The sequence below is a fragment of the Rosa rugosa genome, chromosome 1 (genome assembly GCF_958449725.1).
Source record: "Rosa rugosa chromosome 1, drRosRugo1.1, whole genome shotgun sequence".
NCBI lineage: Eukaryota > Viridiplantae > Streptophyta > Magnoliopsida > Rosales > Rosaceae > Rosa > Rosa rugosa.
The window spans coordinates 21,378,866-21,404,845 of NC_084820.1; the positions used below are offsets into that span (position 1 = coordinate 21,378,866).

Below are 25,980 nucleotides of genomic sequence, written 5' to 3' on the forward strand. Positions count from 1 at the left end.
GACCAAATTCATTTTGAACTGCTGGCCAGAATGATATACTCAAAATTTTGAGTTGAAGACTACAATCTATGATAATAGTTAGAGTATATCATGTGGAGAACCTCAAGTTCTCTGTGACATATAAATTTGTAGTCATAAAGAGGAGGGACTTCAAGCCCTCATATAATTGGAGATCCAAGAAACTTGAGGTTTCAACTTTTTTTCAATTTATAACAACCTCTTAAGGAACATCAGGTTCCTAGATAATCAGAATAAGAAACATTTAGTTTCAATGGGAACTCAAGAGGTTACAATAAATATGAGGAATAACACAATAGTGATTTCAACTTTGCTTATTATAAGCAAAAAACGTCAGCATGTGAGATGAATCTCAATGTTCTTATTAGTCAATGCAATTTAATTTGACTAGTGCCCTTTCGAAAGTGGCTTGATGATCATCCACCATATAGTGTACCATAGGCGACACATGCCTAATTTACAATTTCCTCACATGTGTGGGTGTTAGGGCAGTATTTACATTGACTCGTGATTTTTCTCTTGCCGTGATTCACTTCTGGTGGCATTTCATGGTATAGCCATGTCAATCGGCTTTCTTATCAATGAGATCCATGAGAGGGAGATGTTATACATCTCTGGTAATATTAGAGGCACATGATGCAAAGAGACAATAATGTGTGCTCTTCTGGAGCCATCAATCAGATATATAAGATCTGAGATGTTGTTATATTAGCCTCATAAGCATAAGCCTTAATAATTTTTTCTGGACACCATGGATAAAATTGCATTACCTGAAAATCACTCAAAACATAAGTTTGAAGATGATACAAATCAAATTTGTAAGAATTGAACAGTAGATCTCATAGGATATACACGAAGCTTCTGGTTCGTGTTATAGAGGTAAAGCATGACGTTCAATTATTGTATTGTTGTTTGATGTAGATTAATAACATCAAATGCATTTTGAACTTCTGGCCAAAATGATTATTTGAAATGTCGAGTTTAAACTTCATGACCATAGCTTATGAGTGAAGGACTTTAGATGGTCATCTATTGAGGAACTTCAAGTCCTCATGTAATTAAGGACCAAGGAACTGCAGGTTTTGATCTCTTTTAATTACAAAATCCACGATCACAAATTTGGGGTATACTCATACTCATTCGTCATAAACCAACGGTTAAAAACCTACTTACTTTTAAATTGGTGTCAAAATAATCCCTCAAAGCTTCAGGTTTGAGGTTGACCCAGATTAAAACTTTATGATAAATTGTCTATATATTCACTCGAGACTTATGGCTCGAGTCTGCACAATTAGAACTTCAGGTTCTAAGGTGGAATGCTTTAAGTAGGCATAAAGAAGAATGTATCAGTCGACATATGAAAATTTACTCGAAACTTCTAGTTCGAGTTGACATAAAGTCAACTAAATTATGAATGAATTATATGTGTACATACGCATACATTGACAAGCATAATTAGCTATAATGGGCTACGCTCATTGTACCGCCAGAGGTACTTATTCCCGCCAAAGGAATAGCTTACGGATACACTGCCAGGCGAGCTACCGCCTGAGCCTCGGATCACCCACAGATCACCGCCGACGCGCAGGCACGCGCCGTGTCAAGATGGCATCAGAAGCTCCTGAAGCTGAGAACTGAAGCACATCAGTCCCACATCGAAAACAAGGAGAAGATCAGTCTTCTCCCCACCTATAAAAGGTCCTCTCCTCTCTCCTCATTAATTACGCATTTAATACTTACCTACTGTTACTTTGTCAACATAAATACATTGACTAACTTAGGCATCGGAGAGTTGAAGACCGCCCAGCACGGTCTCCCTCTGACGCCCTCTGTATTTTACTTGACAGGTAGCGGAGGCTTTGAGAGCATCACTAGTGGTCCGCCCATCGGACCAGCGTTAGTAAAGGTTTAGCTACCGCTGAACTTTTGAGCATTAACAATATGTGTAATCAAAGCTTCAGGTTCGAATTTTTTTTTATATGAACTGCAAGTTCCAAGATTTTGTAATTTGAACTTCGGGTTCAAATAAATTTGGTACTCAAAACTTCAGGCTCAAGGTGACTAAAGTGAATCTTCAAGTTCACTTTTAAGTAATTTATATTTTATACTCAAAGCTTCGGGTTTGAGCTTTACTGTTAGAACTTCAGGTTCTATTATGAAATTTTGAACTTCTGGTTCAAAACTATTACATTCGAAATTCATATGTTCGAGGTATAGGACTGCTAGTCCGTATGAGTAACAAAAAAATTAATTTAAAAGATAAGTACTATAATGAAAGTGCATAACAAAATAGGAAAATAAATAGATAAATTATGCAATAAAGTTAACTGTGGAAACTTCTGGTTCCATTAAATGAAGAAATACACAGAACTTCTGGTCTGGTTAACTTCATAATACATGATAATCTTGTATCTCATCTAACAAAAGACAATAGGAGAACCAAGTTCTCTAATCTAAATGCTAGTCAGAAGCTTCTGGCTTCGATTGATTGTCCAACTTTGAACTGCAGGTTCTAAAGGTGGTTTGAATTCCAAATTAAAAAATAGTCATAAGGAGGAAGGGACCCCAGCATAAAAAAATTAGAGGAACTTCGGGCCCTCTTATAATTGGGGATTAAGAAACATTTGAGTTCATATACTCAATTGCATAGTTTTGAGGATCTTCTGGCCCTCGTAATTGTATAAATTTGAGAGACTTCATGTCGCAATCCCTGAGGAACTTCAGGCCCTCATGTAATCATATAAGAAAAATATTTTGATCGCATTGAATTTAATTACAATGGTCATTGAAATCCATCTGAGCAATAAAATCATATTATACGGCCTTACCTTTTGAGCATATTTGTGCACATAATTGTAAGATTGTATAACCTAGATATCAAAAAAATATTGATCCGCCTTTGGGAGTTACTGATCCTTGATTCAGCGGGGTCTTCCTCATCTTGCTAGCGATTCATTGTTGAAATTGGAAATAGACTTAAGATCAAAGCTAGTCCTCTCTATTTCCTTCGAGAAAACTTTGAGAAGCTAAATTTGTATATATATGAACCGATCAGCTAAAGAAAGAAAAGCTGTGTAAACAAGTAACCCAGAAAATATACTCGGCATTTATCAAGGAATGAGATTGGGTGACCAGTAAGGGCTGTGGCCATATAAAGGCTGCGATTCCTTCTATATGTGGAACTAAACTCATGCCATAATTATCCAATTAGAATGGAACCAAAAGTAAGAGACTTTGTTTCATATTGAATAGCCCAGTAAAAAAATAATAATTAGAGAACGAATGTAGGCAAAAGCAAACTGATGCATCCTTATGTAACCAAATAATAAGAGTTAGAGACATTATGGAGGTCAATAAACAGAATCCTAATGGTATCAAACATCCCAAGTCCTAATCGTGATCATTAACCAGTGCGAAAGAAAAAAAAGGATAATGATCATGTGGGAACAAAAACAAAAAAAATCATTCTGCCGATTATAGCAATAGAACAATCATTCAGCATCATCTGAATTAAAAATAAGCAAAAGAAACTCATAGATCAAGAACACCGGTGAAAAGCAATAAGTTGCACCGTATGACTTTTAGATCATCATTGAGTTTAGAAACAAAGAAAAAAATAGAGCGTGCTGATAACGTGTTATAAAGTAGGAAGAAAAGATAAAGAGAGAATAGTTTGGGGAGAAGTAGAAGTGTTATCATTCAGTCTCATTAGCCTCCTTTATATAGAGGTAGGGTTTACATCAAAGTACATAACTAATGAGTATTTATATGGACATCCACATAGATAATAATATTTACAACACCACCATTTTTTTTTTTTTGGGCCGTGACCACTTACTCAATTATAGCTTAAAAATTGCCCACTTACTCCACTAAGAGTTTTTTAACCCCACTTACTCAATCTAACATCTTTTGACAATTTTTAGGGAGCAAACTAGCTTTGGCAAATCTTATCTGATCTGGAAATGCTTGCAAGTCGAGTTTTCTTGGATGTTGATCTGAATTCTTCCGGATCCCATATCATCAACCTTCCCACACGACTGAAACAAATTGTAACTACATTCATTGAGATCAAAATCACAGTTTACAAGAGTGAGTACCAAAGGATGGTAATATTTCAAGTACTGAAAAAATCCTAGGAGAGCAATCCTCTCATCCCTAGCGATACTCTAGATCGGCCGGTGGCTGGAACTCCCCTTCCCCGGTCTTATGCAGCGCTTCAAAGTTTTGGCTTGGAACTGTAGGGGCCTCAACAACACAGAAACACAAGATGCTCTTGTCAGTCTTGTTCGACAACAAAACCCTAGTCTTATCTTTCTCTCGGAAACATTGGCTTCTCCGGATCTATTGACAGCAGTTCAACGCCGGATAGGCTTTGATGGTTTCTTTTGTGCCCCTAAGGAGGATGGTTGTCGTGGCCTGGCTCTCTTCTGGCGCACTGAGATCCCGATCCGTTTCAGAACCTCTTCAGCCAACCATATTGATGCTGAGGTCGGTGTTGTAAGTTCTGCAGGAGTCTTTCGATTCACTGGTATTTATGGAGTGGCTACTACAGCGAATCGGGACATCACATGGAATCTCCTCCGTTTGTTAGCTTCTCAGTCCCATCTGCCTTGGTTAGTTGCAGGCGATTTCAATGAGATACTATGTCATGCAGATCAGTCTAGGAGGTCTTCCTTGACCTGTAGCACAAATACACAGATTTAGACAAGCACTGGTTGATAGTGATTTGATCGATATGGGGTTTGTTGGATCACGTTTTACGTGGTCTAATCGTTTCACTAAGAAGAGACTTGATCAGGCCTGCCAAACAGTGCAATGGAGAAACCTTTATCCTTTCTCCCGAGTTCTCACCCTTCCTCTCAGTCAATCTAATCACTGCCCTATCTTGATCGAGGTGAATCCAGAACCAGCCTCATCGAACCGAAACCCTAAAGCTTTTTGTTTTGAGGAGATGTGGTTGGCTCATGCAGATTGTACTAATGTTGTTGAACAGGGTTGGATGCTCCCAACCATTGGTGATCCCATGCTACAAGTTGGCAGGAAGATCAAGCACACGGGACATCTATTCTTGAAATGGCATTCTGGAGTCTACCAACAGAGATAGACCGAGATGCGATTGATTCAAGGCAAGTTAGATGACTTGATGAGGAAGAATTTTGAGGTGTGTCACTTTGACGAGCAAAAGGCTCTCCAATTCAGGTTGAATGAATTATCTACTACTAATGAATCTTATTGGAGACAACGTTCCAGGATTCTATGGTTAAAGGAAGGGGACCATAATACGGCTTTTTTTCATCGACGGGCTTCGAATCGTAGATGCAGAAACCGTATTAAGGGTCACACTAATGCATCGGGGCAATGGACTTCTACACCAGGAGAGGTCTCGGAGATATTGCTTCACTACTATGAATCTATATTGAGGGCAGATACCTTGGAACCGGAGGCACTTAACGTTGTGTTGGATTGCTTGCAACCCAAAGTATCGGAAGAGATGAACTTTGGTCTTATAGCCCCATACTCTGATGATGAGATCAAGAAGGCTTTGTTTCAAATGCATCCCTCAAAATCACCAGGTCCTGATGGGATGTCCCCATGTTTCTTCCAGAAATTTTGGAACGTGGTAGGACATGACGTTTGTTGTGCAATTAGGGAAGTGTTGACTACGGGTAATGTCTCCCAGGAATCAAACTTCACACATCTTACTCTTATACCGAAGATCAAGGAACCGAAACTTCCTTCTGATTTGAGACCGATTGCGTTATGTAACGTGGTGTACAAGATAGCTTCCAAGGTCCTGGCCAACAGACTCAAGAAAATTCTGCCTCACATTATTTCCCCGTTACAGAGTGCTTTTGTTCCAGGTAGATTAATTTCGGATAATACTTTGGTTGCTAAGAAGATTGCTCACTTTATGAAAAAGCTTCGTCAGTAGGCTGTGGGTTTTTTATCTCTAAAATTGGACATTTCAAAAGCGTATGATCGGTTAGAGTGGCAGTATCTTGAAGTTGTCCTTCTCAGGTTGGGTTTTTGTAGAAGCTGGGTATCTATTATATTAGCCACTGTGAAATCTGTCAGTTACTCTATTTTGATAAATGGTGCTCCCACAGGTTTTATATTGCCCACCAGGGGTATCCGACAGGGAGACCCCTTATCTCCATATTTGTTTATTTTGTGCGCAGAAGGACTCTCAGCCTTGATTTCATCGTCTTTTCAGAATGGAACCATCAGAGGCTTAACCATGGCCCCTAGTGCTCCCACCATTCACCATCTACTTTTTGCAGATGATAGCTTTCTCTTTGGGGAAGCCTCAGTCCAGGAATGTCAAACTTTTAAACAGATACTCTCCGTGTATGCTCGAGCCTCTGGATAACATATTAATTTGCAGAAATCTAGTGTGGTGTTTAGTGGTAATGTTAGTTTGCAGAACAAGAATAATCTTGCAGCTATTCTTGGGGTGCAGTGTGTTAATGAACATGGTTTATACCTTGGCTTGCCTATTCATGTTGGGCATAACAAGAAAGCCATCTTTGCTTATCTAAAAGAGAGGCTGTCAAAGAAGCTCATTAGTTGGCGATCCAAGATTCTGAGTTCAGGAGGTAAGGAATTGTTGATTAAGGCAGTTGCTCAAACTTTACCTAATTATGTCATGACCCGTGATGCTCTGCCTAAGTCTATGTGCAATGAGCTACAATAGCTGTATTGCCAATTCTTTGGGGGTAGTACAGAGGAGAAAAAAAGAATACATTGGAGATCATGGGAAAGAATGTGCCTACCTAAAACTCAGGGAGGCATGGGATTCAAAGATCTACATGCTCATAACTTGGCCATGCTTTCGAAACAGGGTTGGAGGATGCTCTCTAAACCTGAGTCACTTGTGGCCAGAGTGTTTAAAGCAGTTTATTATCCATTTGGATCTTTTCTCACAGCAGATATGGGTGAGCGCCCTTCATATTCGTGGAGGAGTTTAATGGAAGCTCGACCGGTTTTACAAGCAGGGTTGTCCTGGAGGGTTGGTGATGGGCAGCTAATTAACATTTGGGATGATGAGTGGATCCCAAATGTCTCTCATCATTCTTTATTTCGACCAGACGACTGTGTTTTTGATAGCGTTTCTGATTTGATTAATGGTGATTCCTTGACTTGGGACCATGCAGCTGTTCATGCTTGCTTTGAGCCTCAGGTGGCAGACCAAGTTCTTTCTATTCCATTGAGTCCTCGCTTTGGCAATGATCGCCTGTCGTGGAAGCTTGAGAAAATAGGGCACTTCTCTGTCAAGTATGCTTATAGGGTTGCTTGTGATTTCTCTATTGGCCATATCTATGCTTCTACATCTACTGGGGACCCATATGGCCCCATTTGGAAAGCCTTATGGAGGGCTAAAGTCCCTAGTAAAGTGGCAATCTTTGGGTGGAGAGTTGTTCACAATCTCCTCCCAACTCGAGCTGCTTTAACCTCCAAATGATATTCTTGTCCACTGCAGTGTGTGGTTTGCTCTAGAGGTGTGGAAACCTTAGAACATCTATTTTGTGAGTGCAGCTTTGCAAGAGAGATTGTTGGAGCTCCTCCGTTCTCTATTCCTACGTCTACTCTACGTTGGAAAGATTGGATACTAGCTCGGGTAACTTCGTTGGTACCTGCATCTTTTGATCAACTCTTGATCCTCCTCTGGAGTATGTGGAAGCACAGGAACGACGTATTATGGAGAGAGCATAATAGAACTAGTGCCAATCTAGTGGCCACTGCTATGGCATGGCATATGCAGGTTAACCGGTCTGCTGTCACTTCCCAGCACGACCGTTCGAAACCTAAAAAGCAGTGGAGTCCTCCAGATGATGGTTTTGTAAAGTTGAATGTGGATGGCTCTTTCCTGCCTTCGGTTCAGTATGGTGGTACAGGGGGTGTGATTAGAGACTCTCATGGTCAGTTTATTGCTGGCTTCTCATGTAGAATGGAGTTTGTTAGCTCCCCGCTCCATGTCAAGTTACTTGCCTTGAAGAATGGATTGGAGTTGCTACAGGCTATGCAGATCACACGAGCTGTCGTGGAGAGTGACTATTTGTTTGCAGTGCAGGTCATAAGCTCAATAGCTGTGGACCTCTCTCCTTTGGGTGCCTTGATCTCAGACCTCAAGTCTCTACTAGCTGCAAGTACGGAGTTTAAGCTCTGTTTTGTCCCTAGACAAACTAATATTGTAGCACATAGACTCGCTAGGTTTAGTTATGAGACCAATGTCCATATTGATTGGTTTGTCAATGCTCCAGAGTTCATCTCGGATGCCCTCATGTACGATTCTATTCGTATCTAGTAATAAAATTTCCTCCTTGCTTCAAAAAAAAAAACATCTTTTGACAATTTTGCCCCTATTATTAAATTGAAACTGATTTTCTCTCTGCTCCCCCCCCCCCCCCCCTCACCGATATATCTCTCTCTCTCTCTCTCTCGCACTCACCCACGACTCGGCACTGGTCACAGTAGATGGATCGCCTGGAGTGCATGACGTCCTCCTCGACGATATCCAAGGGAAGGACGACGGCGGGGTCGACCCGGAGGGCGATCTGCCAGGTCAGCAAGGAAGGGAAGAGCGAGGAAGCCGAGGAAGGCTTCCGGTGACTCCGGAGGAGGAGGGAAGGTGAACAGGTCGGGCAGATCGGCGGCGACCTTCCTCCTGGCTCTCTTGGTAGCCTCGTTCACAACCATGGTAGATCTGAGCTTTGTCGAAAAAACCATGGTAGATCTGAGAGCCTAACTTCTGCAGATCGTGAAGCGAAGGTCGATGCTTCTGGGGTTAATTAACTCCGGTGGGTGCGAGAGCAATTTATGGGTGCCCAGGGCAATTTTTTTTTTTTGGTAATAATATAATTAGTGGGGACAATAATACGATTATTAGAGGGCAATGATATGATTACTAGGAGACAATAATATGATTATTGGGGGGCAATAATATGATTATTGAGGCAATAATATAATTATTAGGAGGCAATAATATGATTATTGGGAGGCAATAATATGATTATAAATTAATCAATTGTGTCTGCAGTGTATTCATTTTGGTTTTAGGAGTTTATACAATTCACTAGACGGCAATAATATGATTATTGGAGGCAATAATATGATTTTTGGGAGGCAATAATATGAGTATTGGGGGGCAATAATATGATTACTGGGGGGCAATAATATGGTTACTGGGTATTATTAGGGGGCAATAAATTCAGACGCCGGAATCCCGACACCAGTCCGGTAGCCGGATTCCAGTCACCGGAGTCGGCGGCCAGCCACTGGTCACCGAAGTCCGGCAAGGTGGAGGATGACTTCTCCCTCCAAGTGAGAAAGAAGGAGAGGGCAAAAAAGTCCCAAAAATAAATAAAAAAGAATAAATAAGAATTAATTGGGTATTAGGGAAATAATCTCTTAGAGTGTTTTGGGTAAACGGGGTTAAAAAACAGTTAGTGGAGCAAGTGGGCAATTTTTAATCTGAAATTGGGTAAATGATCATTTCCCTTTTTTTTTTTTTAAACGAAAAAATTTTCGTACACATGCAGAACATGTGATTGCAGACTAATATATATAAATATAATAAATAAATAATTAATTAATAACAAAAATATAAAAAAACATAAAAATTAATTATATTAGTTTCTTTTGCCCGCGAAAATTGTAATTTCCGGCTGAAAGAAGTTATTCCCAATCGAATCCCTAGGCGTCGCATCTTCGTCTCTCTCCTTTTACCCGCTCTTCCGGTTCGTATAAATCTTCATAATTATGCAGATCTGAAAACCCTAATTATGAATACCGGATGCTCTAGCCCCAATTCTTTCAATTAATTTTATTATTTATTTTGATATTAATGTTTCTTCTGAATTGAGTTGCTGATCAGATCTTGCTCTGTGATTGAGATCGACCTCAGGATTTGGCTCGCTACGAAGGTTGCTTCTGTTATCTGCTCATCTAGGTTCAATATTCCAACTCCTGATTATCTATTTGTTTTTCCTCCATCTATATATGTTTGGAAATTTAAAATTGTAGAGGGCTCTATATTGGTTCATCTATACACAAATAGAAATTTCAGAAAAATGAATTTCAAACAGTAGCAAACCAAATTTTCAAGTGTATCAGTGTTGAGACCAAAATTTACAGGTTCTTTATTCCTCTAATTCTGCTGAGTGCTTTGACAAGTAAAAGCACAAGATTTTGAGAAGAAAAAAAATAACGTTGCAAGCCTAGAAGAACGTGGTAATATCCAAGTTATCTACTGATGGGTTTGTTTACTACAATATGAAAAAGAAGACTCCTTGCTTCATTGCAACACCATGCAGACACAAAGAAAAAAAGCAAACCTGCAGGTGCCTTGGTCCAACAGATAAAATATAAAAATAAAAAGGAAGAGCTCCCAAGATATTCACGGGTGGATGTAGAGTTGTGCTCCTTTCTACTAAGCTTTCAAGTTTTAAAATTAAAGTCTTGGATAAGCTTCATCTCTCATTGGTTGGAGGCCAAGTCAAGGTGGTTTAGATTTGAAGTTTTTATCCAATGAACAAAGAAACTGCAAGCTTTCAACGTGGAAAGATAGGAGTTAGTTGCTGTTATGGTTATTCAAATTTCAAACTTGAATTGAAAGCCATCGTTATCTTCAGCTGATCCTCTAATCCATTATTGCCTATAAAAAGGCACGTCCAGAAGCAACGAGGGGGGCAGCAGGAAAGACTAGATCGAGAGCAGAACAGAAAACAGGCGAAACTCTGCATCATTAAAGAGCAGAAGCCATCAATATTGAGGCACTCAAGAGAGAGGAGAACAGAAAAAGAGAGTTCGCACGAGACCGGAGTTCTACAGCATTCCATCCTTAAAGCTTTCCAAGAGAAGCCACAGACGGAGAACCACGTTTCAGTAGAAGAAGCTCCATAAGTCACAGGTATACAATGATTATCACCTGAAATTACTGAACTTTTCCTTTCATGGTGCAAACATTGTCAAGTGCTAAGATCCATGAAGCATGGCCAAAAAATCTCTCTGGAGTGTCTATGTTTCTTCCATCTTCATAATCTCCTGCTGGTGACCAAGGCGATTACCACATCAGCAATCACGGAGAAGTTGAGCTGCTGCCCACAATAGTCTCTCTGGCACAAATCAAAACCACAACGCCATTCTTGTCTCACTTTGCTTCTCGATGCTTATATGGCAGTGCGTCCTGCGTATAGGTGGCGAAAGCAAAGTGACCATGATGGTACTCTCCTCCTGGTGAAAGACTGTTGCGTCAACAAATGAGCTGCTGCCCACAATAGTCCCTCTGGCACAAATCAAAACCACAACGCCATTCTTGTCTCACTTTGCTTCTCGATGCCTATATGGCGGTGCGTCCTGCGTATAGGTGGCGAAAGCAAAGTGACCATGATGGTACTCTCCTCCTGGTAAAAGACTGCTGCGTCAACAAATGACTGTGCTCTTCCGACAAAGGACCGCTGCATCAGGGAATGAAAACCACACAGGCAATGACAACGACCAGAGGCAGCAAGCTTTGAACTGTAGCTCTTGTGTCATCGATATTCATGGCAACAAACTTTGGCAAAAAAATCATCTCTTCTACCAATGATTCTGAGGCTTGCAAATGAAAAAACAACTTTTGCATTATCGTCGTGAAAAGAGGTAGACGAAGCTGCATACTACATGGCTATATGAGACAAATAACAAAGTCTCAGCCACGCCAAAATTCATGACTGTCGCTGATGCTCAGTTCGCTGCCAAACAAGATTGTAACATGCAAAATTGGACGTGCACAAGCTTTTCTCCCACCACCTAAATCATGGGACAAGCGTCCATTTATCCAAGAGACAATTGGTGATCAAAGAACGGAAGAAGCAAATTGAAGACCAAAGCCCACCGCTCCACCAAGAAAGAATTCTTTAGTGAAAACAAGTTGAAGAAGGGAGCACGCAGATTAGAGACAAACTCCACTACTTTCAAGTATGTTAATATAGGAATTATGAATCTCATATTAAATATGCCACTTGATATCTACCGTGTTGGTCTTTGAGCAAGACAACAAGTCTAAGGCCAAAAGTACATGCTTTGAAAGTTTGCTGGGCAATTAACACCAAAACGTGAACTACTAAATTAATGGATTATTGATCAAATAAATATATCTATTAATTTAATAGTTTGCCAGACAATTCTCAAACACGGTTGGGCCTCCTACAAAAAAATGGAAGCAAGCCCACTCTACAAAGGTCCACATCAAATCTTCGACTCCAATCTCAAAGCTCGTCTCGATGGGTGTTCAAAGCAATTACTCACTTGAAGCAGATCACCATGGTTCCCGCGAAGTAACACAAAGTTCACTGCACAGCTCAGCATGATGAGTGTCCAAATCAAAATTGGCGAACACTCTCCCAAAATGGGTGCTCACTCAAAAAGTCTATTTGACGGGTTCAAAATATATACACATCCGTCAAACCCAAGGTCGGTACAAAACCGAAAAGCCAAATATGATGAACTACAATGGTTTGATCCCTTCACAGGGTATGTAGGTAGTCTAGCGACCCACTAGATGCAACTGCAACTCCAAACAGAATCCCTGACTCCACCAGTCAAATTCAACCAGTCCCAAATGAATCACTGACTCCAATCAAATTCTCCCAACACCAGAAAAATCAAATTCATTCCCAGATCACACAAATAAAGTCCAAACCAAATTCAAGGGCTTTAAACCTTTCCCCAAACACAAATTCAAAATAAATGGGTCATCTACCCATTCAAATCTCAAATGCCGGAACTACATGTGGTTTGATCCCGCAAAGGGTATGTAGGCAATCTAGAACCAAATCTATCTAGATGCAACCGCGCCCTAATCACAAAAATCGAATCCCTGGTCCACTTAAACCAAATTCGTCGCAAACACTACTCTCATTCCAAAATCAAAGTCCTCCAATGAGTCATTCACTCATTGGAACTCTTGAACTACGAGTGGCATGATCCCTCTCCAAGGGTACGTAGGCAACCCATTCAAATATCCGGGTGCAGCCGCAAAAACAAACAAACACACATCCCATCAATTGGTTTCTTCATAAATGGAATCAAAGGGTATTTCTCTGTAACAAGGGATTGTAATTAAGAGACACATTCTGTCTTGAATGGGTCGAACCCGACATAATAAAAACTCTATTCACTAAATGAATACGAGTGAAATTATGTTGGGTGACATTTACGCTCGCTGTGTGCAATTTTCTCTCAACAATCAGTGTTTGGGCAACAAGAAAATTATTTGATATGCGGAACATTGACTTCCCTGATTAATCTTCTTAGCCGGCCAGCTCGAATAATATGTGTCTTAGATAATTTGATTTCTTAGTGATTACAGCTAAGGTATGAAAGACAATGGTTTCTTTGAAAATATAAACACAAATGGCGTTGGTACTGAGGTTTGAAAACATCATAACAACATCTTTTTGTCTTTCTAGCTACTTTGTCTTGCTTTCACCTTACATTCTCGGATATTTCTAAAAATTAGGAAATAGTCTGCTACAGCTAGTATGGTGCTTGAGTTTGAGTAGATGTTATCAGAATGCAGATACATATATGTATGAATTTTAATATGGACCCCCTTTAGCGTTTATGTTTCAAGTTGACGAGATGGGAAGGATGTGTGGAGAAAGGTAGGAGAAATGATGAAGGAAGAATACGTATTAAACAAACACTAAAATCTGAAAGCAACTGAAAGTGTTTCTTTTCTTTTTGTTTTTTGTTTCTTGTTTTTGTTTTATGTATTCTGGCATCATCTTTTCCACCTTTCTTCCTCATTTGTCTCACATTTCTTTCCAATGTTCTATCCGTGTCCTTAATTAATAAGAATATGAAAAGTATATATTCAATGTAATCATCATTATGTAAGTTTCCTAGCTTGTATAAGTTGAGGCTGGATGCTCAAAACATTGATCATCATCAAATTAGTCAGCACTTGCCTCATAAAGCAAGTATCCAAGCAGTTGGTCTTAACTTCTCTGCATCTTTGATCTGAGTCTGAGTCTCTTTCTATTCCTCAAGGCATATTGCCATTGCCATATCTCTCTTGATCCTACCATCTCTAGCTATCAATATCTTCTTTCTTTTATTAATTTGCTGTCATCTGTAATCAAAGGTTAGAAAATCTAGGCAAAATTGTATGCAGTAATTGTAGATTGCTTGGAACCTCTTTCAGATGGCTCTGAGCGGCCAAAGAGCCTCAACATCTGTTCCCTTACCTTTTTCATGGAAATTTGATGTGTTCTTGAGTTTCAGGGGGGAAACGCGCAAGACTTTTACAGAGCATTTATACAATGCATTGCAGAGGCGAGCAATCAAAGTCTTCTGGGACCTTCAACTTGAGAAAGGCACAACTATCTCTTCAGAGCTCATGACTGCCATTGAAGAATCAAGGTTTGCCATTATTGTCATTTCAGAAGATTATACCAGTTCATAATGGTGCTTAGATGAACTTTGAAAGATTTTTGAATGCATGAAAGAGAGGAAGACAATTATCCTGATAATTTATTTCTACCTTAATTATTTTTATTATGGTTGTTCTTTTTCTTTTTCTTTTTCTTTTTTGTAGGTATGAAACCAAGTTTATCAAAGAAATTGTAGAATCATTGTATAACAAACTGGTATGTGCTGGCTGCAACAGCAGGATTGACAATGGCCTTAGTTGCTGGGATTTGGCATCAAAAATGTCTTCTCTGCAAACATTGCAATCTTCCATTTTCTGATCTAGAGTTTTGGGAGTGTGGGTTCACCCTTACCACAAACGCTGCTATGAGCTACAATGTTATGTTTGTAAGAGATCTAACGAGGAAATTCAGATGGTCAAGTTGAGTATATGGAACATCCATACTGGCGACAAAGATATTGCCCCTCCCAAGAAGGCGATGGGACTCGTAGGTGCTGTAGCTGTGAAAGATTGAAGCCAAGGGACTCGACATATTATGAGCTCAATGATGATCTGAAGCTATGTCCAGATTGTAAATAGTTATCAATTATCAATACTGATAATGGATGCCAATCCGTTTACCTTGAAGTACAAAATTTTTTAAGAAATTAAATATAAAAGTACAGAAGATTCCCCTGCGGTTGGTCAGACAAAAAATAAACTAGGCCATGAAGGGAAAAAAATGATGGTCCTGATCGCCACTTGCCAGTAATAACAGCAGTCATCTTGTTAGAAGAACATACTATTACCAACTGTATTTTCTGGAGGCCAGGGAAGCTTCGCTGTAAAGTAAAAGAAACTATCATCTGGTATGGCCTTCCTAGGATGTTGACAGGGTCACTTCTAGCTCAACAGATGATAAGTGCATGGCTAAGGCTTAAAGGTTATCCCAACTTGTGCCCTGAGCTTGAAAAAGGTATCTGCCAATATTTGGCACATAGGTGGTTGGAGTATTCTAATTCTGATTCATCTAGAAAATTAGCTGAGGTTGAGCAGAAGCTTTTCATATTTAGGAAAGTAAAAATTGAGTCAGATTGTGGAGAAGCATTCTGACAGCAAAGGAAGCGGTGCACAAGCATGGTCTACATATGACACTCAAAACAATTTGAAAGACAGGAAAGTTTCCTTCTGTGAAGTACTGATAAATAGGTATATAGTTCTTAGTTCTTACCGTGTAAATCCACGCATTGTCCTTTACTCCTTTTGTGCTCTTGTATTTATACTTTCTGGTAAGAAATCTTGTGATTTTCATCTGGACATGACCTTTTTTTTTTCAGTCTTGGTGATGGTTGCTTATGATCTTCATTTGAGTCTTGCATTGTTGCTTCTGTTATCTTGATGATGTTCTGGCAATGATTTGTCCCTATTGTTCCTGCTTATATTGTTGTAATTCTGTTTTGCTTGTATCCTTCACTCTTTTTCTGTCTCTTCGAATAAATGGATGGATTAAACTCTTTCTTCTAGATAGAAACCGAGCAATGGAATGGATGGGGGATTTATTTTCAGTTTTACTCGTTGGTCTATATCTGGAAATGGAGGAACTTGAGTATATTTGATTTTCCTTCTCCTTTCTTGCACTAAATCAATAATTTAGCACTATGCCTTGGAAATGTTTGCTACTGCTTCAATTAGTTCTAAGACTTGAAGAACTTAAGCTTTGCTTGCTTCAGAGCCTCCAAAGAAGGTTGGAAAGTTGAAGATCGAGATGGATTCATCTATTGTTGTCTATCTAGGTATACATATCAACTGTCATACCTTTTGATCCATTGTCATCGCTTGCAGGAAGTTGATTAATTTTGATACGAGTTATGACTCATCCCATGTATATTGGGAATGAATTTTGCTGCAGACTGTTTAGCAAATTTTAAACTGTTTCTTGATATGGTTTTAGTGGTGCCAGATAACCCTCTCTTTTGCCAGTAACCTGCATTGAGATTAAGTTTAAGTGGTGAGACATGGTCGGGAAATGAGTTAGGATCAAGACACATGAAGGATTTGATCCCTTTCCGATATAAATGAAAAAAGTCGCTCTACATGATAGGATATTTGAGATGTTTCACAACAATTAAATTCAACTGATGCCTCAGAGAATTTAATAGGGTGGCTCTTACTCTTGCTCGTCACCCTTCATTATCGGATGATGTTGGCCCGAGATGTTGCTCTCTGGCAATGATACTGTACTCTTGGTCTATTATTTGGAAGCTGGCCTGAACTTTTTTACCATACCTTAAATTAATTTGCCAGGCTTATAGGCTATAGCTCTGATAATGAGACACGGTGTTATTTTTTGTCCAAGATTAAGTTCATGTGTTGTTGAGATCCAATTACCTTCACAAATTTGTATTTGTTGAACAAAACAATGGAAGACTACAATTCTGCATCACTGTTCTTTTTTTTAATTTTTTATAATCCAACATAATTGGCTGTGGCTGCTCATAATTAAGCTACTATATTGAGATAATGAGATTTTAGAATACATAATCCACTTGGGAGTGATCTGTAAGTACACTAGTTGGTCTCTAACAGTAGTAGTACTACAACACTAGCTTCTACAACAATGGACAAATGCTAATTTTGACATTTATAACTAATTAGAGAGTTTAGAATTTTGTTTATATACAAATTAATTGCAAGTGGAAGGGAAAGAGGGGACAAATCACAAACGGAATAAAAGCAGATCCGTTGAGAGAGAGAGAGAGAGAGAGAGAGAGAGAGAGAGAGAGAGAGAGAGAGAGAGAGAGAGACGTGGTTTTATTTGTATATTTAGGTCTCAGTCTTGCTCTGGATGCTTTTCATGGTGCTTGGTTTGGCTCGTGGTTTCAGAGAAAGATCACTGAGAGAGTGTGCTCGAATCTCAAACACTTGATAAACCCTATATAAAGACCAAAAAGAGGGTGTATGTTTTTGGACCACCATGAACATGGTCTTGCCATGCAGATCCAACGAGAATTGAGCTTTGGTATTTGTTAATGTTTTTAAATTAAACAATTTATCCGGAAAAGAATTATGGATACTTAAATTATGAGAAAATGAGTCAACAATATATATCAAATTATATGTTGAGACATAGAGTCTGTAAGGAAATAAACAAGTGGAGATGATATTAATGTATATATGTATATATTTAACATGGTAAATGATAATTAATGGTGGTTAGAAGTTTCAAACTCAATACCTTCTAGAACTAGATCTCTAACACTATGTTGACAATGACCAAGTTAGTGGCAGCTAGTGTTACTAATTTGTAATTAGTAAGGCATGATAAAGTTATTTATAAATTTGATTATGATAGGAGTGGTGAAGGGACATTTTCTTAACTCGTACAAAATTTTCTTGAGATATTTCACGAAACATCTTTCACCTTTTTTTAGAAAATAATCAAGCTATATTGCAATATCACATAAGAAAAATATTGGAGTGATAGAGTGTTAGAGTGAGTCAAACGATGCTTGAGAAATTCATGAAGCAGCTAAGTCTTGCAAAGTGTGCAAGCAAGGCTGCTTCTATAAACTAAGATTTCTGATACAAGATTACACGTGATTTGGAACATGTAGGAGTGAAAGTGGTTCATATTTGGTCTTGGAGAATTTTTGGGAGGCAACCCCTTAAAAGAGATGGTGGAAAGGCTAACAGTCTCATATGATCGAGAGTATATGACTATAAGAAAGAGATGGAGCATCTCTAGGAGTAAGAAAAGGGTTAGAAATTTGTGTTGCTAACGTTTAGAAAGGGGAAAGATTCAAAGATCACATTTCCTTTAGAGATCTCATTCTACAAGTCTCTACTTTTATGAATGCAGGAATATTGATCAGTATCCAAAGTTGGTTTCAGGATATTGATTAGTTAGTTTCAAATTTTCCCAATGGAATTCATAAATTTGAATATAAATAGATGTTCTTCATGCCCAATTTGAATGTCTCTGCCTAATTTGAGCAAACTCCAAGTGAAATATGAAGATGGAATTGATATGTGAACTAAACCTGGTCCAACTACTGACCTATATTATACTTTTATCCCATCTCAGTATGAATTGCAAGACTTTAGAGCTCACTCGACACATTAAGACATTGGTACATGATATATTAGCCTAATTATAACTCAATTCATGCATAGATATGTGAACGATTAGTAGCGTATTCGGTATTGTCGGCTACAATACCCCTTAGGTTGAGCAAGAAAACTAATAATTGTTCAATGGACCGTCTATTAAACACCTTATAAGATAATGTAACTTGCTTCTTTACTTAGCGCGTTAGACACGTGTAAGAACTACTCAAAACAAGAAGTAGTATAGTTCGATATTGTAACGCCCCATATTGCACCTCACCAAATTGAGCACGTTACAGTGTCACGGGTTTCTAGAATGTAAGTTGAATCTTCAATATATGTTTAGAGACTCGTGGTACTATGACGTGCTCAAGCTGGTGAATTGCAGTTTGGGGCGCTCGCTCCAATCCAGTTACCGGTGCACAATACTTGCATTCACACTATCATAGGGGTGAGCTGGGTGTGCGGACTTCGATAATTTATTGTAACCGAAATCAGGTCTCGGGTTCCAATCTTACTCTTGTTTTTTAAATTTGTTTTTCTGAAATTTGTTGAAAGTTGATTGTCATTTGCTAAGCTCATTACCTCCCGATTATTCGAAAGGACAAGTTCTGGACGAATAATTAAACTTAAATTTTAAAAAGGTTTTGCACCTCAGAAGAATTTTAAAGCCTGCTATGCATTTTTCAAAATTTTTATTTTAAATAGATTGCCTAACAGGTCTCTATAATGTAAGTTGAATTTTCAGTTTATATTTAGAGTCTCGCGGCACTGTGAAGTGTAATTTGGAGCGTTATAGGCATATATAAGAACTCGGAACAAGTAATACAAAATTGGATTCATGTAAAACTCAATAGAGAAGCGTCTCTAAAGTCTGCTCAATCAGCATACACATAACAACTGTTGTGAATGCAATATGCATTTGGTGGAACATTGATATGGAGAGGGGTAGGCAGGCAAGCTTAGTGGCAATTGGCATTTAGAGTTTTAAGGGGGGTTATAGGTAAGATATGTGTAAAGTGGGTTTGGTGAGGTGAAGTGAAGAATGACTGATAGAAAATGGCTTTGTCATTTTCCACCTTAGGGAGGAGTGGCGTGCTCTGTGCAATCCCAGCAGATGACCAAAAACTAAACCGTTTTGGCTCAGAAATTTTGCATCATCATGCTACTTTGGCGTTTCTCACTCTAGGTCTCTAGTATTATTTGTATTCACGTCTTTCGGAATGTCTTTAGTAGAATATACCTTCAATTTAGTTAATAGGTAAGTTAGTTTCATGTAAATCCAATAGGGAGAATCAATTTCTACCTCACTCAGTCCCTTGGTGTTAAATTAAGAATGATTAATTAACTTGTTTTACTTGGGCGACTTAGTTCGAATAGATGAGTAATGTTAAAAAAATCTACACTTACGGGTATAATTAAAAGTTAGTGAAGTGGGTAATAAGAGATTCTAATTAAAACAAACAGAGTTTGTAAGAATCCAAGTATTTGACCAATAATCACTCTTTTTTTTTAACTAAATTTCTGTTTTTGATCTTCATAGGGTTATAATTATGAGAATACTTGTGGACCAACGAAACTAAATTGCATTGGCCTATGGTACGTCTTTTATGTTCACAAATTAAATATGTAACCACTCTAGTGGCGCTACCTACATACATGGTAGAATCATACTTGCATCATTGCTAATCATGTGAGACAATCACAACCCAACTTTACAGCAATTAGTCAATTACATATAGTTCTAGTACAAAAGAGCATTTACGTTCATATTGCTAGTTTTTACTGCTTGGACTGCTTAAAAATGATATTGGAAGCAATATTTCTTGTCAAAAAAGACATTAAATAATTACTAATCTAGTGCTATATGTTCGATCTAAAATGTACCGTTAGGTTCAATGTTCGACTGCCCCCTTCGCAAGAAGAAAAGAATCTTGCACGAAAAAAAAAAAAAAATTGTCGCCAATATTTTCTTTATTTTCATTACTACTATAAAAGCTTGAATTCATTATCTTGGACAAAAATGACAGGTGCATGTGCATTATCACAAGCCAAGACACCTTGGATATGAATCATAACCTATAAACAAATGAACCCCCCCTAATTCTCTAAACAAAGTTTTGCTTTGTATTTATATTGGGTTTATTCTGTCTCTTATATGTGATTTCACCATTTGCTCTTACCTAAAAAGAAACCAACAATAAAAGCATAATCTGTTTGATTTTCCCCTCTTTCTTTGTGGGCTTTATTTTGGTTCTGTATCTAACCTTGGCTCCCCACTCCTCCCAATCTCTCTCTCGTTTACCCTAACACACATGCTCGTTTCCTACATAAAGCTCCTCTCTTTCCGCTTCTAAGTCTCTCCCGCAAACCTCCCTTCTCTCTCTTCCCCACCCTCTCTTTCTCTTTGTTTGTATCTATATACCACACTCAACACTTTGTCTATAAGCTCTATCTACTTGGGTCTGTTGTAGAACAATCAAAATGCCATCTTTGATGAAACCCAGGCTCTAATTTGATGAGATTTTACTGGGTTTCACAGGGCATCTTGAGGTGCTCCAATGGCAGACAGCTTTGACTGTGCCACTTCAAACCTTCTTTGTGCTGAAAACTCTTTTGATGAGGTTGATTTTAATGCCTTAGCTGATTTTGGGCTCTCCCCTTTAATGCCCCATAAAAACAATGCCTCGCAGAATCAAGACCCCAAATTTAATCATAATAGATCCAAATCTATGGTAGATTTTCCATTACAGAGTGAAGATAGGATTAGTGAAATGGTCAAGAGGGAAAGTGAGCATTTGCCTAGTGATGATTACCTCAAGAGACTGCGCAGTGGGGACTTGAACTTGAGCAGTAGAAGAGAGGCCCTTGATTGGATTTTGAAGGTTAGTTGGTCATAAATCACAGTACTTTTCTTTGAGTGTTGCTTTTTTTGATCCATGGTTATTGTTTTTTCTCTTATAATGATTCTGCCTTTTTACTTGTTTCGGTGAAATTCAGGTGTCTGCAACTGGGTTTTGTTCTTCAATAGCATTTTAAAACATACTCATTACAATGTGCTTACTTGTTTGGTTGTATTCTATATGCTTTGCAGTGTATCTAAGTTGTAGGGGAATCAATGATCATGACGTTTATGCCTAATCTAGTTCTCTGTGGCAACTCCTCTGTTCTAAAATTGGATGTTGATCGTGTTGGTTTTCCTTCTTTGTTTGCCTACTTTTCCTATGTTCCTTTGGGTAAATTTAGCATATGGTTACCTCATTTTTGAATGCCAATGTGAAGATTATCTCTTTTCTTGATCATGAATTAGGTTGACCTTTTGTTTATTGTGATCAACAGGCTCGTGCACATTACAGTTTTGGACCATTGAGTGTGTGTCTATCCATGAACTACTGGGATCGCTTCCTTTCCGTTTATCCATTGCCTGTAAGTTTAGAACTTAGACCCAAAGTTTGCATCTTTGTTATGTTTCATTATTGTATAATGTGTTTTCGTTCATGCTGTTTCTGTTCTTGATCTTGCATTCCACTTTTCTTCTCTATTCAGAAAGATAAAACTTGGGCAGTGCAACTGCTTGCTGTGGCTTGTTTATCACTGGCCTCCAAAATGGAGGAGACTAATGTACCACAGACAGTGGATTTACAGGTATAGAAATAATGTGGATCTATCAACTATTGTTGGACTAGCAATTTGATATATCGAGGCTGGTATTGATCTGTGCTTTGCTAATGTGTGGATTGTTCACAGGTTGGAGATCCCAAGTATGTATTTGAAGCTAAAACTATAATGAGAATGGAGCTTCTTGTGCTAAGCACCCTAAAATGGAGAATGCAAGCTTATACTCCATGCTCTTTCATTGATTACTTCCTCAGCAAGATCAGTGATGATCAACATCCACCGACATCATCCATCAGTAGATCACTGCAACTCATATTGAGCATAATAAGAGGTCTTTTTCTGACTCTGTGGGTGAGATTATTTTGCACTTTTGGTGTTCTTTAGTATTAATGGATTCAATGAACTGCTGGATGGGGATCAAATGCAGGTATTGACTTCTTGGAATTCAGGCCTTCTGAAATTGCTGCAGCAGTTGCACTTTGTATTTCAGGAGAAGTAATGCAAGGAGTGGACATGGAGAAGGCCATTTCTTGTTTCATACATGTAGAAAAGGTAAAAAGGCTGTCCCAGAGATGCAGACCCATAAATGATAGAACAAATTTGCTTTTGCTTTTAAGAAAAGGTGTTGGATATAATTTGATCTCTTTTACTTAGTTGTTGAAGCTTTTATGTTTGTGGGGATATGCAGGGAAGAGTGTTGAAGTGTGTTGAACTGATTAAAGATTTGTCATTGATCAGTGGCTCTGCTAATAGAGGAAGCGCTTCAGCTTCATCCATGCCCCAAAGCCCGGTTGGGGTGTTGGATGCTGCGTGCTTGAGCTATAAAAGTGACGAATTTACATTTGGGTCATGTGCAAATTCTTCACACTCTAGTCCAGACATTAAGAGGAGAAAACCAGACAATCCATCTGAAAAGTCATGAGATGTGAATTTTTCTCCTTCACACCCTAGTTCATTCAGTTTGGTTGAATGGGAGTTTTGGTGTGTCTTTTGGAGTTTCCCTTTAGTAACACAAAGGAGAGAGAGAGAGAGAGAGAGAGAGCTTTGATGAATAAAGTAATGTAGAAAAAAAAATCCAGGGGTCTCATGCTTATAGCATGAGAGTAAAATCACCAGCAGTTCATAACCACAATACTGAACAGCCATAGGTCTCTACAGTGGGGGTGATCATGGTGCACAACACAGTTTTTTTCTCTTCTGTTGTAGCTTTCAGTTCAATGAGAATGAAGCTGAAAGCATAAAGTGAAAAAAAAAATATTTGGAAGTTTTGTCTTTGGTATTTTCATTTCAGTGACAATCTCAGATGAATACAGAAAATTATATCAATGTTTTTCAATTGGATGGAAGAAACATAAATTTGAGCTCAAATTTGTATTCACTTCTGAACTGGTGTTTGTTACTATTGGGATTGACAATGCTTCTGTGATGGACCCCATTGGCCTGGAGATAGGCCCACCAATATTTGTTTTCAGTGTGAGACTGGTCAATATCTGAGCTTTCTCTGCACCCAACTACCCATATGATGCAAGTTTCAGTAGTAATGAAAAAAGAAAGACAGGTCCAAAGAATAAACCAATAAGTGAAAAATAATGGAAATAAGTTATGGTTTTCTTTAGTAATTTAGAACTTTCTGGTAGATCAGTTCAATTTCTTCAATAATTTAGTGATTCTATTATCTTTTTTGGTACTCATGTACAATTTTAAGTTAATAATAGTGTTATATAGGACAAGGTTTAAAATTTGATGAATTTTTAATTTTTGATACTTTGAATTTTTAAAAATTTTGACAATAAACTAAGGATAGTGGGGTGGTAGAAGGTCCCAGTCTGGAACTCCCAGGTCTGGCTTTCGAATCCCCATGAGGCCTTGGTGGCCAGCTAATGGGTGCTTATTGCCTCGTGGCATTCGGAAGGGATTAGTCCGGCTCTGCTGGGATACCCCTCGAAGGGTGTGTGTGTGTTGCAAACTTTCTAACGCTAACCTCCCCCAATAAAAAAATAAAATAAAATTTGACAATAATTTTAAGTATCAATTGAAATTTTGACAAATATAATTGAATATTGGTACTTAAATACCAGTTTTGAAGGTATTTTTAATTTCGGTCAAATATCGGTAAGCTCAAGTTACAGAAATTTCCGTAATTATAAGGAAACTTAAATGAGAGTTGGAGTTTAAAAAAGCAGTTTGAATGAGATTTTCTATTGGGACCTCCCAATTTGCTCATTTGACCTCTACCCTTTTTGAATTATTGAATTACATATATATCCTCTTATAAAATGACAATTATAGACAATGAATTTTAATTAACTAATATTTTCTTTACAAACCTCTCTACCTAGCTAGTTTTCACGATACAGTGGTTTAAACCCTAGACCTGTGATCTTACTCTCATCCATGATAACGTTCCCGTTCTGATCACAGCGTCAAAGCCAGCAACGTGCATAAGAGCAACTATTTGAAATAACGTTATTAATGGATACACAATTCAATGTTTCAGAGCCTCCAAGCAAGGTATTATTTGAATACTAGTATAAAGTTTGTTGTTGATTGAAAAGCTAAGAAATTTTTTCAGAACTCTAATTAAGTTCTTAATCTAGACTTTGTTTAAGGTTTGGTTGGAGGAGGAGAGTTTTTGGATGGGAGACGATGGCTTTTAGTTTTTTTTTTTTTTTTTTTTTTTTTTTTTTTTTTTTTTTTTTCTGCGTTTGGTTATTGCTGGTGTTTCTTGCTTTGTTTTTTTTTTCTTCTGCGTTTGTGTTCGACTCTAACATTATCAATCTTCTTAATGGCCTTCAGTGTGTTTAATCACCACATAGGAGCATATGAGTTTGTTTCGATTAATAGGAGCATAGGAGTTAATGAGTTAACTTTTATATATAAATATTGTATTCAAACTATGTGTGCGTACTGCAAGTATGGTTCTAGCTAGAATCATGATTTATTTTTTGTTTAGTAATAAAATATGGTCCAAGTTTGTGTTTGCATGCAAAATATAAAAAATAAAAAAATAAATCAAGGAATGGAGGTGTAGTAAGTGAATTAGAGGTATAATGAGTAATTTCTTGTTTTGTATGTGAATAATATAACTAAGGTTATTTTAGGAATTCAAAAGGAGGTCTAGTGAGCAAACATTGGGTATTTAAAAGCAAGAAGGAGGTGTAGAGAGTAGAGAGGTCAGATGAGCAAATTTGGAGGTTCCAATAGAAACTCTCAGTTTGAATTTGTGAGTCCAAACTCTCTTATTTGTATTCGGTTGTGTAGTTTCATGATCTTAAATCACATTTTTTCCCTTCTAGTTTCCAATCATATTAAAACCATCACAACCTTCTTCTTTTTTTGTGCATCAAGAGACTAGAATTGGGATCTTACATATGAGAAATCCAATATTCAAAAATAAAAAAAAGGATAAAAGAGTAACTTAGTACTTAGTGCAATTCATATGGAAGTAGAATTTTCTTATTTTCCACAAAATCAATCTCAAATCGATACAAAGATAACATACAAAGGTCAAGTTTGGTTGTTAAGAATATTAGTAGAGTTTGATCGTTAAAATAAATATCTATGCAAAATATTATGATCATAAACTGGGTAATTTTTTTTTGAATCAAACCCAAAACGGGTGTCCATATCATTCATCACATGCCAGAATGGTCATTACATACCCTTCTGCTGCCTTCAACTAGACAGATCAAAAAGGTGTGGTAGTACCCACGGTGGTACATAGAAATAGGTCCACTCATTATACATCAAATATGTAGAGACTAGCATAAATTCTCCTTCAGTACTACTCTAGAGACACTACAGACACATAAAGTGCATAGATCCCTAAACACTCGGGG

At 38.1% G+C, this 25,980-nt stretch overlaps 2 protein-coding genes across 2 annotated transcripts; both read left to right on the top strand.

Annotated features, from left to right (window-relative positions):
- The first annotated feature begins 5,131 nt into the window (after nt 1-5,131).
- LOC133724409 (uncharacterized) lies at nt 5,132-6,715 on the top strand. Its single transcript, XM_062151133.1, has 3 exons — nt 5,132-5,882; nt 6,129-6,331; nt 6,407-6,715. Exons 1-3 carry the CDS (start codon nt 5,132-5,134, stop codon nt 6,713-6,715), a joined length of 1,263 nt encoding a protein of 420 aa, XP_062007117.1.
- A 14,004-nt stretch (nt 6,716-20,719) lies between these two features.
- LOC133723506 (cyclin-D2-1) lies at nt 20,720-23,477 on the top strand. Its single transcript, XM_062150355.1, has 6 exons — nt 20,720-21,408; nt 21,863-21,949; nt 22,070-22,168; nt 22,271-22,472; nt 22,569-22,693; nt 22,830-23,477. Exons 1-6 carry the CDS (start codon nt 21,085-21,087, stop codon nt 23,061-23,063), a joined length of 1,071 nt encoding a protein of 356 aa, XP_062006339.1. The 5' UTR covers nt 20,720-21,084; the 3' UTR covers nt 23,064-23,477.
- Nucleotides 23,478-25,980: the final 2,503 nt, after the last annotated feature.

Coding starts and splice junctions, on each gene's coding strand:
- LOC133724409 (XM_062151133.1), top strand. CDS start 5,132: ATGCGATTGATTCAAGGCAAGTTAGATGACTTGATGAGGAAGAATTTT. Junction 5,883..6,128: donor ACAGAGTGCTTTTGTTCCAG/GTAGATTAATTT, acceptor GTGCTCCCACAG/GTTTTATATTGCCCACCAGG. Junction 6,332..6,406: donor TTCTCTTTGGGGAAGCCTCA/GTCCAGGAATGT, acceptor ATTAATTTGCAG/AAATCTAGTGTGGTGTTTAG.
- LOC133723506 (XM_062150355.1), top strand. CDS start 21,085: ATGGCAGACAGCTTTGACTGTGCCACTTCAAACCTTCTTTGTGCTGAA. Junction 22,169..22,270: donor CACAGACAGTGGATTTACAG/GTATAGAAATAA, acceptor GATTGTTCACAG/GTTGGAGATCCCAAGTATGT. Junction 22,694..22,829: donor GTTTCATACATGTAGAAAAG/GTAAAAAGGCTG, acceptor GGGGATATGCAG/GGAAGAGTGTTGAAGTGTGT.